The sequence below is a fragment of the Herpailurus yagouaroundi genome, unplaced genomic scaffold (genome assembly GCF_014898765.1).
Source record: "Herpailurus yagouaroundi ecotype Mexico unplaced genomic scaffold, PumYag 222, whole genome shotgun sequence".
NCBI lineage: Eukaryota > Metazoa > Chordata > Mammalia > Carnivora > Felidae > Herpailurus > Herpailurus yagouaroundi.
Window position 1 is genome coordinate 17,250,783 of NW_024412453.1, and position 15,068 is coordinate 17,265,850.

Below are 15,068 nucleotides of genomic sequence, written 5' to 3' on the forward strand. Positions count from 1 at the left end.
CTTCCTTCCTTCCTTCCTTCCTTCCTTCCTTCCTTCCTTCCTTCCTTTCTTCTTCCATTCGTTTACTTATTTTATACTTTTTAAAAAATTGGGGCGCCTGGGTGGCGCAGTCGGTTAAGCGTCCGACTTCAGCCAGGTCACGATCTCGCGGTCCGTGAGTTCGAGCCCCGCGTCGGGCTCTGGGTTGACGGCTCGGAGCCTGGAGCCTGTTTCCGATTCTGTGCCTACCTCTCTCTCTGCCCCTCCCCCGTTCATGCTCTGTCTCTCTCTGTCCCAAAAATAAATAAAAAACGTTGAAAAAAAAATTAAAAAAAAAATAAAAAATGTTCGTTTACTTCTGAGAGAGAGAGAAAAAGCAGGAGTGGGGGAGGGGCAGAGAGAGGGGGACAGAGGATCTGGACGTGGGGCTGGAACTCACAAATATGAGATCATGACCCGAGGTGAAGCCCGACGCTCAACCCACTGAGCCACCCAGGTGCCCCTTACTTACTTATTTTATTTAAAATTTTTTTTTTTAATTTTTTTTAACGTTTATTTATTTTTGAGACAGAGAGAGAGCACGAACGGGGGAGGGTCAGAGAAAGAGGGAGACACAGAATCTGAAACAGGCTCCAGGCTCTGAGCTGTCAGCACAGAGCCCGATGTGGGGCTTGAACCCACAGACCGCGAGATCATGACCTGAGCCGAAGTCGGACGCTCAACCGACTGAGCCACCCAGGCGCCCCTAAAAATTTTTTTTAATGTTTATTTATTTTTGAGAGAGAGAGAGAGAGCGTGAATGCAGGAAGGGGCAGGAAGAAAGGGAGACACGGAATCCGAAGCAGGCTCCTGGCTCTGAGCTGGCAGCATAGAGCTGGACCCAGGGCTCAAACCCAGGAATCGTGAGATCTTGCCCTGAGCCGAAGTCAGTCGCTTAACTGACTGAGCCACCCAGGCGCCCCTCTTTTACTTATTTTAGAGGCTTATTGTGTTTGATGTAATCATCAACCCCATTAACTTTGAGCTTTTAAAATGGGTGGTCATGGGAGTGCTTGCTAAGGGGTTTGGGGTTTCCATCCAGGGGAAGGACAGAGTTCTGACACTAGATAGACAGTGGTGACAGTTGTGCAACACTGGGAATGTACCTGATGGACCTGAACTGTGCACTTTAAAATGGTTACTATGGTAAATTCTATGTTTTTTACCGTCACCTTCTGCCCCCCCCCCGCCCCCCTCCCGGATTTCGGGATCCTGGGTTTCTTTCTGCTTTGAGGCAATGAGGCCCTGGCAATTCCTGGGGGCTTCTAAGAATAGGCCTGCCCACATACCCCCCCTTTTCCTGCTTCTTCCTCAGGACCCGGAAGCAGAACCCCAGATGAGGAGTTCAAAGAGGAGCCCAAGGCGGTCGCCTGGCCTGCGGCCCTCTCAACAGAGCCTCAGGCAGACGGTCCTGCGGCGGTGGAAGAGCCCCATGTCCAGGTGCTGGGGCCTGGCCCCGAAGTGAGTGGCACCGGCGGAGGAGGGTCCCCTCCCAGCAGGAGTGACATTCTGGAGGTCAAAGTGGCCGACAGGCCTCCCAGGTCGGAGGCAGAGATGGAATTCATCTGCACCGACTGCGGGGTGACTTTCCGACAGCTGGCCCGCCTGGAGGCGCACCAGCTGCGGAGTCACCCGGGCGCCCGGTCCTTTCCGTGCGAGCGCTGCGGGAAGAGCTTCGGCCGCAGTTCCATCCTCAAGCTGCACATGCGCACGCACACGGACGAGCGGCCACACGCCTGCCACCTGTGCGGCCACCGCTTCCGCCAGAGCTCCCACCTGAACAAGCACCTTCAGACGCACTCCTCCGAGCCCGCCTTCCTGTGTGCCGAGTGCGGCCAGGGCTTCCAGCGGCGCGCCAGCCTCATGCAGCACCTGCTGGCGCACGCCGAGGGCCAGCAGTCGCCGCGCGCCCCCGAGGCCAAGCCCGAAGCGCGCGAGCTGGCCGTTGTCCTGTGCTCTCACTGCGGCCAGACCTTCCAGCGCCGCTCCAGCCTCAAGCGCCACCTGCGGATCCACGCCAAGGACAAGGGCCACCAGTGCTCGGAGTGCTCGGGCAGCCTGCGCTCGGGCCCGGAGCGCAGGCCGTACGTGTGCAACGACTGTGGCAAGGCGTTCCGGCGCAGCGAGCACCTGGGGGCCCACCGGCGCGTGCACACGGGCGAGCGGCCCTTCTCGTGCCAGGTGTGCGGCCGCAGCTTCAGCCAGAGCTCCCAGCTGGTGTGCCACCAGCGGGTGCACACGGGCGAGAAGCCCTACAGCTGCCCGCACTGCGGGAAGCGCTTCGTGCGGCGGGCGGGGCTCGCCCGCCACCTCCTGACGCACGGCGGCCCGAGGCCCCACCACTGCACCCAGTGCGGCAAGACCTTCAGCCAGACGCAGGACCTCGCCCGCCACCGGCGCAGCCACACGGGCGAGAAGCCGTGCCGCTGCAGCGAGTGCGGCGAGGGCTTCAGCCAGAGCGCCCACCTGGCGCGCCACCAGCGCATCCACACCGGGGAGAAGCCCCACGCCTGCGACACCTGCGGCTACCGCTTCCGCAACAGCTCCAACCTGGCCCGCCACCGCCGCAGCCACACCGGCGAGCGGCCCTACGGCTGCCAAACCTGCGGCCGGAGCTTCCGGCGCAACGCCCACCTGCAGCGGCACCTGGCCACCCACGCGGGCGCGGGGACCGAGGCGGCGTCCAGGCCGGCCGAGCCCCCGCAGGAGTGCCGGGAGTGCGGCAAGAGCTTCAGCCGCAGCTGTAATCTGCTGCGCCACATGCTGGTGCACACGGGGGCCAGGCCCTTCTCGTGCGCGCAGTGCGGCCGCAGCTTCAGCCGCAACTCGCACCTACTGCGCCACCTGCGAACCCACGCCCGCGAGACCCTGTACTAGCCTCGCGCAGGTTCCGCCAGGCCCCGCCCCGCACGCGCGCGCGCGCCTCTGCGTCGCCCGTGTCCTGGGCAACCGAGGCCTGCGGTGGGTGTCCCTGGCCTCGCCCCGCCCCGCCCCGCCCCGCCCCGCCCCGCCCCGGCCTCCCTCTGGCTCCGCCAGACCTGTGTGTTAGTTTTCCCCTACCCCGGAGGCAGGTCTCCCTGGCTTCAGGGTTGTATTTCAAAATCCTAAAGTAAAACAGCTTTCCTGAAAATGACTCTGCTTTATTTTTTTGTGAGGTCCACCAAAACGCTGTTACCCTCCTACTGTGACAGTGACGCCTTTTTCCCTTCCCTTCCCCAGCACCTTCCATAGCAGCCTGGGGGGAGCAGGCCCAAGGACGGGCCTCCTCCCCCACCCGCAACACACACACCCCGAAAGGGCCAGGGTTGGGGGGGGCGACAGAGGGGTGCCATCTGTCCCAATCAGCTGTGAGGAAGGCCCGGGAATCTCACCCGGAGTTCTTCCTTCTCTGGAGTCTGCCCCTAACCTGTGCTGTCCAGTCCAGTACCCTCTAGCTGTATGTGGCCGTTTAAATTAATTAAAATGGTGGGACGCGTGGGTGGCTCAGTCATTTGGGCGTCGGGCTTCAGCTCAGGTCATGATTTACAGGTTGGTGAATCCAGCCCTGCGACTGCTCTGCGCTGACAGCCCAAAGCCTGCCTGGGATTCTCCACTCTCTGTCCCTCCCCTGAATTCTATCTCTCAAAATAAATAAAAACCTGAAAAAAATAATTACTTTAACAATGGGATATAATTTAAAGTCCCAGATTCTGGGTCATTCCAGGAAACCTTGCTTTTGGCATGTAGGTAACTGATTCAAATAGAAGCTGCCAGCAGACGAAACGAAACCTTCCTGATGGCCAAGACAGGTTGCGGGCTGGGGACCCGAACGACCCGTAATCCTGTAAACCCGAAGGTGGTTTGGCAGAGTGCCCACCTTCTCCGACCTCTCAGGCAATCTTGGCAATCCGGTGGACAGATTTCGATTTCTCCCAGTCTAGTGGACAGATTTTTAAAATCATGTGACTTGTGGTAATACTGCAAAAAAGAAAACAGCCCCCCCCCCAGCTGTAGGGCGTGTGCACACACACTTCCTGCTCTAGTCGGTGGCTTGTCACCTACAACCTTTCGGGTTGTCTTTGTCCCTCCACCAGCCTGACACACGACTGCTCTGTGGCAAATGCTTGTGGACATACAGTGAACTTGTCAGCCAGCGGCCAAGGGACTTGGGAAAGATCTGTCCCCAGATCTAGAGGAGGTCCGTGTTTTGGGGGGTTGGGAGGAAGATGAGGTGGGGTACAGAGAGTCACCAGATGTCCCAGAACAAATTAGAGCCTTGGAAGACCCCCCGAGGAGAAATTTTCGAGAAGGAAGCTTTCTTGATCAACTAAATGAGTAAGGAAGTTGGGAGAACCCATAGCATTTGAAGGCTTTATTTCTTGAGCACCTACTATGTACCGGGGAACGTGCTGGGCTATTGAGGAGAACAAAGCCTGAAATAGAAGAGGGGGACCACCTCAGAAGAACCGGGGGGGAGGGCACCCTCATCGGAGGGAACAGCAGGTGCAAAGTCCCTGAGCAGAGAATACTGTCCCTGAGGGAGATCTGTAGGAACCTGATGACACAGACACAGCCTCAGAGGCCCAGGTCAGAGTGTATTTACGATGGGAAAATGGGAGGGTGTTAATCAGGCAGTTACTTCATTTTGCCATGACATTGATTTGGCCTCGGCCCTGGAAAGATTTGGCTTGAAAGAGGCAAGACCGAGGCGACCAACTAGGTTTGGGATGACGGTGACCTTGATGGGGCCGTGGGGTCATGAAAGCCCCTGACGGCTTCAACACGGTAAGCAGGTTTTCCTCAACTTCTCACCGGAGTCAAGCGCAAAGGCACAAGGAGAAGTAAGAGACAGTCTGACCACAGGGTCATGTGAAAATGCGGGTCAGGGGTCTAAAAGAAACTGAATGTTGACTGGCCATGGGAGGAGAGGACACGACGTCCAGGGGAAAGCGAGAGCTAGGTCAGGCCCTGGCGGGGGACGGCCCCTTGGAGCTGGGGACTCAGGCCTGAGATGGGCCTCCCAGTGTAAAAGGCTCTCAGAGGGATCCCCTGGGAATGAAACAGGATGAGGGCCAGCACAGGGCTCCCCAAAGTCCACTCCCTCACAGGGCAGGGGCAATGAGCAAGCGGGGCCCCTCAGGATGACCAGGGCCACCATCAGGGTCTGGCTTAGCCCTTGCCCACTCCCGGTGGACTCACAGCTGTTCCCCAGGGAGGTGATTTTTCTAAGAATCAAGAGTTCATTCGAATGATCCAAAAGGGTCTTTAAGAAACTGGCAGATGGCGGGGGGGGGGGCGGGCCACCTGGGTGGCTCAGTCAGTGGGGCAACCGACTTTGGCTCAGGTCATGCTGTCCCAGTTCGTGGGATGGAACCCTGAGGCCAATGTCGGGCTCGGTGCTGATGGCTCGGAGCCTGGCACCTGCTGCGCATTCTGTGTCTCCCTCTCTCTGCCCCTCCCCTGCGCGCGCGCGCTCTCTCTCTCTCTCTCTCTCTCTCTCTAAATAAACATTAAAAAAAGAAAAAAGAAAAAACAAAGAAAACGCCACAGGAGTGAGTGATAGAAATGCCCCCAGCTGTGAGGCCTCCCGGCTCCCAGTCACCTCCCCACATCCCTCTCACCCCTAGGCACGCCTCCCTGGTCCGGAGCCTCTCCTTTGCTGGCGTGTTTTCCCGCACCCCACCCTCACCCCACCCCACCTGTCCCCTTTCCTGCTCTGTCCTCAGGTCAGGGCCCCGGAAACCGCCCCCCTCCCCCCAGCTCTATCTCAGCAGCTGCCGTTTACGGCTAGACACCCCAATGCAAAAATCTGTGTGCAGCTGCAGGAAGCAGGAAGTCAGTGGGGGAGGGGGGAGCTTCAGGGAAGCGGCCTCCAAAATGGTGAGCTGGGCCGACCCCCTCCCTGCCCTGGCCTTGCTCCTGGCTCCCCTCCCCCCACCCCCTCCCGAGTTTCTGCATTTGCAGGCCCCCAGGAGGCCTGAGCCAGAGATCTGAGTCCCGCCCCGCCCTAGGCTGCCCTTCGCTCTGGTCCAGGTAGGGGTGAACCCTCCTCCCCCTCCCTACTCCTCCCTCCCCCGCCTCTGCCCCAACCTCAAAGCCAAGGAGTTTCCATGGCCTGGTGAAGGATGAAGACCCAGGTCAGAAGAACAAGCCAAGGGGCAAATGTGCCTCAGGCCTGAGCTCCCTGCTGCCCCAGCGTCAGGCAACGCGCAGGCCAGAAAACTTCCAGCCCTTTCCACAGGCCAGTTGTCACCCGTGTCCATGTACAGATTATAGAGGTCAGGTGGAACCCCCCCCCTCCCTGGGGTCCTGCCCCCTCCCCACCCAGCCACTGGGGGCTCCTGCCTCCCGTCCAACAGGCACTCAGTTTAATTCAACCAACTTTTTTTTTTTTTTTTAACGTTTATTTATTTTTTGAGAGACGGAGACAGAGCAGGAGCTGGGGAGGGGACAGCGAGAGGCGGGGAGTCACAGATTCCGAAGCAGGCTCCAGGCTCCGAGCTGTCAGCACAGAGCCCGACGGGGCGGGGCTCGGGGCTCATGCCCATGAACCCTGAGATCCTGACCTGAGCCGAAGGTGGACGCTCAACCGACTGAGCCCCCCCCCCCCCGGGCGCCCGCAGCCAACTCTTATTAGGACGCCACAGCCAGCGCGACGGGGCCGTACCCGGACAAGGAAAGCGGCCGGGGAGGGCTGGGCTAGGCCTGGACGGCGCTCCTGAACACCTGAGCCACTGAGGTGCAGAAACTGTTAAAGGCGCTGCAGATGGCCTCCACCGCGTTGCAGAAGGCCTGAAAGCCGGCGGCCACCTTCTCCCTCAGCCACGCCAGTGTGGCCTGCCACTTGAGCTGCAGTTGGTAAAGCAGCCTTCGGAACAACCTCAGGGCTCGGTCACAAAAGCTCTCCTCCGTCTTCCGGACCACGGGGTGCTCCTTCTCTTCCAGGTCGAGGACGGAGGACCTCAAGACTCTGGAACGTAGCTCCTGCCGCACTTCGGGAAGTAACGGGCTGGATTCCTGCGAGGGTGGGGGTGCCGTTCGGGTCGGGGTCCCACCTGGAGGACGCGGCCCAGGTCCTGGCCCCGGCTGAGGCCTCCCCACCCGTGTGAGAGTCTGGGAGCCAGAAGCCCGGCTCTCCCGCCGACAGCTCCACACTCGAGAAGACTCCATCGGGGGGCTCGGCCCCTCCGTGCCTCCCCACCGGCAGGGAGCAGCGTGGTGCTCGCGGACAGGCGTCTGAGCCCAGCACCAGCCCCGCGCGACCCCTCATACGCGGAGGCACCCCTCCACCCTCAGCTTGGCCGGGGGGGGGGGGCGGGAATCACTTGGTTTAAAATCCTCCCAGCCTCTCCCGCCCGCAGTCTTCTCCCCCAAGTCCCCACCTGTTCTCTGCTCCCCAGGCCCCCATCACTGGGTCCAGCCCAGGGGCCTGGGGACCAGGTATCTGGCATCCCTGCTCTGTCGTCAATATGCGCAGTGACTTGATCACCTTCCTAAGCCTCCCTGGGCCTCTGCATTTCTCCCCTGTGCCCTCACCTGCACACGGGTGTGAACTAGGAGAGTGTGTCAGGAGGTGCCCAGGTGTAAGGAGTGAGCAGACCCGAGGTAGCATCTCCATCACCCTCACCGTCATCGTGATCATTGTGAAACCACCCACCCGACCCCAACTGTAGAGCGCATGGGAGTGGGGGGCGCGGCGACCCACCGGTGCTCCTTGGGATTGGTGTTGGGTCCTGTCACAGAAGATGTCCACCAGCTGGTGCTGCGCAGAGAGGAGAGGCGGAAGTGAGAGAGGCCTCATCGTTCCCCCTCTGGGGGCCCCTGGGTGGCCCAGAACGTTCTCAGCTCCACACAGCAGGACCCAGGTCCCCCTCTCTCCCCCAGACACACACTGGGAAGAGCTTCTTACCATTTGGTGCCTCATAAACTCAATAGGATTTCTGCCCACCTGTGGGGGTGACAGTGATACTCAGACACATGTGACCTTGTCACCCCCCACACTTGCTGTACACACACACACACACACACACACGCACACACCCTCACCACACGCATGGGTGAGCATTGCCCCAGAGTGCTCAGGATCCACTGTGTTACCAAATACCTGTCCCTCTCCGTCCCGGCTGACGGGCTGGCCAAGGGACGGGCTGGCGGGGGCGGTGCTCTCGAAGGCGGTGACAGGTATGCAGCTCTTGACAGCTGGCTCTGCAGACCCACCTCCCCTGCCCGGACCCTCGGCTTGCCCCACAGAAGCGCAGGGCAGCCCGGACACGACCTCACGGGTCTCCACCAAACCTGGCGCCGGCTCCCTGGTCACTGGGCAGTCCCTGCCACACGCGGAACGTCCACGGCTCTGGGCAAATATCTGTTGTGAGGCACCCGTCTCCACGCTTCTTGAGTCCCTGATGGCACCAGCCTGTCACCCCAATCGGGGGCGCTGGCCGCAGGGAACAATTTGCTCTCCAACTCGGGCTCCCAAACTGGGCGTGGCCACCGAGCCTGGGGTCATTCCAGAGTCCACTGTGACAAACCCCGCAGGGCCCTGGAGCCTGTGGCCAACCTCACAACGGGGGTGGGGGAGGTGACCGGACACCCCAAAAGGGAGGAACAGACACCAAGGTCCTGGGCGGCAGGCCCAGGCAGGGAGGAATTTTTAAACTTGGCAGGAAAGCACGACCTCCCCACCTCCAGGTTTCCAGGGTATCGGGACAGGGTCTACCCGGGATCGGCGCCTCTGGCCCTATAGACCCTCCATGCCCCAGCTGCGCCACCAACGCATCGGGTCCGGCTCCTGGAGTCACCCCCTTGCCCTCATACACAGCGTTCCTCAGTATCCTTAGCAGACACACACGCAGACCCTCTCCCCGTAGTTTGCCCCCAGACCAGAAATCTGGCCCCACAATCGGGACCCACTGTATAAAGTGAATGACTCACAGCAAAATGAAACGGTGAGGCTGTCTGTCAATAATTATTCAGAATTTCAGGCAGTGAGAGAGCATTCAACAAAGTAAGCCGGGGGTGGTTATGAGCCTGGGGCCCTGTTGACGGCACGGGTCACATGCCTCTGACCCCCTGCTTCCCCAGTGGACTCCCCCATTGGCCTAGGAGAATGGGGCAGAGCCAGGTGCACGTGGAGAGACCAGGGGGGTCTGGGGGCCAGCGTGAGCGGGAGAGGGGGACACACAGCGGGGAAGTGGAATCTGGCCCCCCGCCCCCCCTCCAATTGCTCTCACTCACCTTGGAGGACCACATGGTGGCTCAGGGCTCTGGGGGCTGTGGCCTGGCGCGGAGGAACAGGTGTGAGTTAGAGGGTTCAGGGAAGCGGCCTCCCCGCCAGCCCACCCACCACTGGAAGTCGCTTTGGCTGCAGCCTCCTCCCCAGGCTGCCAGGTCACCTCACAGATTCTCCCAGCCTATGCTTCTGCTCCAGAGAGAGCTTCTGATTTAAGAGGGAGGAGGGAGGAGGGAGAGGCTGGGGGTGGGTGGAGCCTGGCTTGGAGGCAGGATGTGAGGCTGTGTGTGTGTGTGTGTGTGTGTGTGTGTGTGTTTGTGTGTACGCACGTGTGTGGCACACGGAGACAGAAGCAAGGACAGGGAGACCGCCTGGGAGGGGGTGGGCAGGGCCCCTGGCTGTGCCCCCTCCACTCTCTGAGCTGGGGTGGGGAACTTCAGAGCCCAGGAACAAGCCTCTTTCTCAACCTTACCGGCCGAGACAGGGAAAGACAGAGGGAAAGTCCAGACTGGTGAGAGCAGATCCGGGCACTCCCAGGTTCTGGAAAATGAAGTCATCCTGTTGAGGGTCAAGTAAGGTACTGGGGAATGCTGACTAGGTCACTTGCAACGGAGCATACCCCAGCTCCAAAGTCCAGAGAATGTTCCAAGCACCTCCAGGCCCAAGGCAGAGCAGGGCTGGCAAGATCCCTAAGGTGGGCCCACTGGGAGGGGTGGGGAGGGGAGCTGAGCAGACTGCCCCATGGGCCCCTGCAGGGGAGGCTGGAGGTGATGCCTGTCTGCCACGGGACAGGGTGAAGCCCTCAGGAGGAACCGAGGGCCTAGGGTCAGCTGGCCAGACTATCCTGAGCCCTCCTGGGGCCGAGGGGCACCATGTCCCGGCCGGCCCTGTGCAGTTCTGGGGTCACCCCCAGTTCGGCTCGCCCTACTCTGGCCCAGAGTCCCCCCGCTTCACCACAGCCGTGTCTACCCTCTACACTGGGGCTGCCCGGTGCCTGGGGCCGCGAAACCGATCAAGGCCTCGGCAGGGTGGTCAGGGTGGTGGCTTCGAGGGCCGTGGGGGAAGGGTCTGTTCCAGCCTCTCTCCCAGGCCTGTGGATGACCTCTTCGTGCTCATGTCATTCTCCTAGCATGCGCGTCTGTCCGCTAACTTCCCATTTTTATAGGGACACCAGTCTTACCGGATTAGGGCCCATCCAATGACCTCATTACCTTGATTCCCTCTACAAAGATCCTATCTCCAAATAAGGTCACCGTCTGAGGTCCTGGGGATTAGGACTTGAACGCGAGGACCTGGGCTCCCGGGGGGGCCCCCAGGAGGACAGAACTGTAAAGCAGATTTCCTTGGCACAAGCCTCACTTGCATTGACTAGACCCCAGCAGGCGTCTCCTGGCCCCTTAGGAGCCCATCAACGGTCTGAAACGCCCCGTGCACACCTCGGAGTCCAGATCCTTCCCTGAGCCATCTTTAAATTCCAGGTGGGGAGAGAAAAGGTGGCGGCTGCAGGTAATGGTCCTGGGCTTCTTTCTCGGGAAGCATGGCCCCCTGACCTCACGAGACGCTTGGCCCCTCCGTGACGGTCTCGCAGATCACCGTCAGCAAGCATTTTGCGTCTCGGCAGGCTGAACCATTTTCTATACAGCTTTGGCGAGAAACAACTCACACGCAACTCCCCCGCTGAAGCGTATAATTCAACGCACAGAACCGTGCACCCGTCACAGCCAATTTCAGAACATTTTCGTCACCTCAAAAAGGCTAGCCAGCACCCCCCCCCCCATCCCAAAGCCCCGCCCAGACAGCCACGCATCTACTGTCTCTGGAGTTCCCTGGTCTGGATGTTTCATATACACGGAATCACATAGAGATGGTCACGCTGTGTGACCTTTTGTGGCCGCCTTTTGCACTTAGCACGGGGCTTTCAATTCCTCGGGGTTGTAGCGCGAACCCGCGCGTCAGTCCTTTCGAGGGCTAATGAACGCTCCCCTGTATGAACGTGCCACTTCCCGTATCCGCGCGTCTGTCCATGGACATTCGGGTTGTTTCCGCCTTTTGGCTCTTACGAATCACGCTGCTGTGGACGCCCATGTACAAGTTTCTGTGCGGATGTCTGTTTTTAGGTCTCTTGGGTTCACACCTAGGAGGGGAATTGTTGGCTCCTATGGTAACTGACTAGGTTTCCCACTTTTTGAGGAACCACCAGACGATTTTCCAAAGCTACTGCGCCCTTTCCTATCCCCAGCGGCAGCGCATGATGGTCCGTTTCTCCACATCCTCGCCCACGCCGACTATGATGTTTTTGATTCTCGCAGCCCTGGCGGGTGTGAAACAGTATCCCCGTGTGGTTTTGATTTTCATTCCCCTTAGGACTAGTGATGTCGAGCATCTTTTCGTGGGCTTGTCGGCCACTTGTACGTTGTCCTTGGAGGGATGTGCATTCTGATCCTTTGCCCGTCTTTAAACTGGGTCATTTACCTTCTGCTTATTAAGCTGTCAGAGTATTTTATATATTCTGGATACGAGCCGCTCATCAGATATGTCCTTTGCAAATATTTTCTCCCGTTTTGTGGGTGGTCTTTTCATTTTTTTAATGGTGTCCTTTGAAGCACCAATATTTTACATTTTGATTATGGGACCATTTTAATGATAAAAGTGATCAATTTGACCTGGCATTTTTCTGTAGTATACTTAAGAATATGTGTGTGTGTGTGTGTATGTGTGTGTATTTTTCCCCCTAAGATTTTCTTCTAAGTAATATCTACACTCATTGTGGGGCTGGAACTCAGAACCCCGAGATCAAGACCCTCAGGCTCCACCAACGGAACCAGCCAGGTGCCGCAGACAAAGTGTTTTGTTTTAAAGTAGGTTCCGTGCCCAAGGTGGGACTCAAACCCAAACCCACAACCCTGAGATCAAGAGTCACATGCTGTTCTGAGCCAGCCAGGTACCCTTAATATATTTTTAAAGGCTGGAGAAGAAGTCTCCGTGTAGCACTAAAAGAAGCCCCAGATTTCACATTGGATGCCCCTCCTCTGAGGTCCCCTAGCCGACTTTTGAGTTTCTCTCTGTTCCCTCCTCCCACTCATTCTCTTTCCGTCTGTCACCCCACTGCCTGTCAACTCTGAATCCCAAGTTCTTCTACAAGACAGAGCAATTCAGGTCTGTCAAGCTCCTGCCACCAAACTCACCCCGGATCCATCTGTGCTCAGGAGAAATGAAGGGCTTTCTCTCGGGTCACTTTCATTGTCCTCCTGTGCGGGGCTCATAAGCTTTTAAAATATAAGTTTCCTCCTCCACATATTTTGAAAGGATCCTGACAGAGGCCCGGGTTTCGGGTTTTCTGGTGGCTTGGAATTCTCAGGTCACGGGCTGGCTGAAGACACCTGGCTGTTGCCCTCCGACTGGTCAGCTTGTCCTGACCGAGGGCCCTGCACGCTGGGACAGCAGCCCGCAGCCTCAGCCCCAGGCAGCACTGTGGGCGGATGGCAACCCAGGAAGTGGCCCCTAAGCGGCTCCACCCAAAGGGGATAGATCCTACTCGAGCATGGCCATCAACCTGATTCTGCAGAGAATGTGCTCAAGGTTGGTCCCTGGGAGGGAGAACACTTCAGAGACACAGAAAAACCACAAGACAGAGAGGACCTCGCCCATCAGGGCTGCCCCCCCAAGCTTACTCGAGTGCAGACCCCTGGCCCCAGCCCCCAAGTGATTCAGGGTGAGGGCATGGGATCCGCATTTTTAAGTTCCCTAGGTGATTCTGATGTGGAAGATTCCAGAAGTGCAGTTCCAGAGGCACTGATGTAGGTCCTGAATTCGGGGAGGAGTGGGAGGTGAATGAGGTGGTCCTCCCACTCATCGCCCAGGGGTGCTGAGGAAGCAGTGACCCCTGGATGGAAAGGGAACTCAGTCCACCGTCTTCACAGCACCGAGCCGCGGAGAACCCAAGAGTTCTCCCTGAGGGAAGCGGTACACGCTCCAGTGTGGAGGGACTGAGCGGATTTTTAGGGATTGGAGGGTGTTCTGTTGAACCGGGACTGTTCTGGGTCCAAGATGGTGACCAGAAAGGAGGTCCACGGGGGCCTCGGTTGTGGAGGGTCGTCTGGGTGGCCACTGATGTCACCCAGGACATGGGGCACTGATGTCACCCAGGATATGGGACACTCGTGCTCAGGGGGTAACTTGAGGGCTGGATCTGGGGTCCCCATCCACGTGGCATTGCCTGGGACGTTGCAGAAGCAGGACAGTGGGACTCTTCTGGGAAATTCGGAGCAGCAGGTGGAGAGAGGGGCTGGGGTTCAGTTGCCCCAATCAGTCCAGTCCTCTAAAGCCCCAAACAGCCAGGAGCCGCTATGAGGAACCTCTGTTGCCAGGTGGGGCCAGGGCTATAGTCACAGGCTGCTGAGAAGCACCAGCTCTTCCGGGGGAAAAAGAGCTTCCTGTAGCGGCAGCGCGTGGCGCAGCCAGGACAACGGTGGGGGTGGGGGTGGGGGTGGGGCTGGGGGGGGGGGGGGGGGGGGGGGGTGCTGGAACGGCGAGGGTGAGCACATGGCCCGTCCAGTCTAAGGGCTAGCCATTTGTCCGCGTCCCCAGGGCGAAGCTCCACCCGCATGAGCCCCGCCCCGGGACCGTCCCCCTCAGCTGGAGGCGACGCCCCCCACCAGCGGGGGTAGAAGGGACAGCAGGAAGGACAGCGACGGCCGCCCTGAGGCATGATTGATCTCGCACTGACAATTGCAGGCTCCGGGCTCCCGGGTGGCTTTGGGGGGCCTGGGGGCGCGTGGGTCGGCGCTGGGGGCCGGGCAGTCCAGCCACTTGGGGCCCATGGGCTGGGGGGAGTCGGACTCCGCCTTGACGCTGCCCTTGGGAAAGCGCCAGTAGTAGGCGCCCTTGAAGAAGTAGGTGTCACCTGCGGGGCAGGGAGGAGACACTTCGGGGGCCGGTCCAGACTGCCCCTCCCGCCGCGCCGCGTCCCTCCTGAGGGCTCCCCGAAACCCCCAGGAGGTCCCCTCTCCCCGTCCCCGGGACCCCCAGCGCCTCCGCGCGCCCTCTCCCACCTGCGTTGCTGACGGTGACATCGTCGGGGGCGGGAGGCGCCCCTTCCCAAAGACTCAGGTCGCGGGGGTAGCCGGGGTCCGGGCGCGCGGCCGCCTCGTCGTACCGCCAGTAGCGCCCGCCCCGGATCAGGTAGGTCTTCCCGTTGAGCGGCCACGAGAACACGGCGTCCACCTGCTCTCCGGCCGGCAGCCCCAGCTCCGTGAGCGGCCGCGGGGCGCCCTCTAGCTGCCGCTCCTGGAACACCCAGAACTGGGGGCCTGGGGGGCGCGGGGGGCGGCAGGTGAGCAGGGGCGCCCCCCCACCCCGCTCCCGGCGCCACCCCGCCAGCGCCCCGGCGCCCGCTCACCGCTGAAGAGGAGGATGCCGCCGTCCCGGGGCCGGGCGTAGGCGGCCTGGATGACCTTCACCCCGGCGGGCAGCCCCTCCCAGAAGCGGTGGAGCCTGGCGGGCCGGGGCGACACCAGCTGTCCCGAGGGTTGAACGCGCCAGAACCAGGGGCCTGTGGGGGGGCGGGAGGGGTGGCCAGGGGGGCCCGAGATGACCAGAGTCTTCTCCCTCCAGAGGGTGCCTGGGGGACTCAGGTCATGATCTCAGGGCTCGCGGGATCGAGGCGGGCTCTACGCTCTCACCGAGGCGCCTGCTTCGGATTCTGTGTCTCCCCTGCTCGCTCCCTCGCTTTCTCAAAAATAAATAAACGTTAAAAGAAGAAGAAGAAAGAAGAAGAAGAAGAAAGAAGAAGAAGAAGAAGAAGAAGAAGAAGAAGAAGAAGAAGAAGAAGAAGAAGAAG

General features: G+C 59.9%; 3 protein-coding genes across 5 annotated transcripts in view; 1 reads left to right on the forward strand and 2 right to left on the reverse strand.

Annotated features, from left to right (window-relative positions):
• Positions 1 to 2,944, forward strand: part of ZSCAN10 (zinc finger and SCAN domain containing 10) — a 4,359-nt gene extending 1,415 nt beyond the window's left edge. The window contains exon 5 of the mRNA XM_040459233.1: positions 1,334 to 2,944. Within this exon, the coding sequence (XP_040315167.1) occupies positions 1,334 to 2,895 (1,562 nt within the window). The 3' untranslated portion in view covers positions 2,896 to 2,944. The remainder of the gene's footprint in view (positions 1 to 1,333) is intronic.
• Positions 2,945 to 6,513: 3,569 nt separating this feature from the next.
• IL32 (interleukin 32) lies at positions 6,514 to 7,231 on the reverse strand. The gene is made up of 2 exons (XM_040459232.1): positions 7,099 to 7,231; positions 6,514 to 7,014 (listed from the first exon to the last, which is right to left on the reverse strand). Exons 1-2 carry the CDS (start codon positions 7,165 to 7,167, stop codon positions 6,697 to 6,699), a joined length of 387 nt encoding a protein of 128 aa, XP_040315166.1. The 5' UTR covers positions 7,168 to 7,231; the 3' UTR covers positions 6,514 to 6,696.
• Positions 7,232 to 10,899: 3,668 nt separating this feature from the next.
• Positions 10,900 to 15,068, reverse strand: part of MMP25 (matrix metallopeptidase 25) — a 12,979-nt gene continuing 8,810 nt past the window's right edge. For 2 of the 3 annotated variants that reach the window (XM_040459223.1, XM_040459225.1), the window contains 4 exons: positions 14,628 to 14,780; positions 14,281 to 14,538; positions 12,415 to 14,132; positions 10,900 to 11,824 (listed from right to left, as the gene is read on the reverse strand). In XM_040459223.1, the coding sequence (XP_040315157.1) occupies positions 13,861 to 14,132; positions 14,281 to 14,538; positions 14,628 to 14,780 (683 nt within the window). In that variant the 3' untranslated portion in view covers positions 10,900 to 11,824; positions 12,415 to 13,860. The remainder of the gene's footprint in view (positions 11,825 to 12,414; positions 14,133 to 14,280; positions 14,539 to 14,627; positions 14,781 to 15,068) is intronic. The other variant, XM_040459224.1, reaches the window with a different exon arrangement.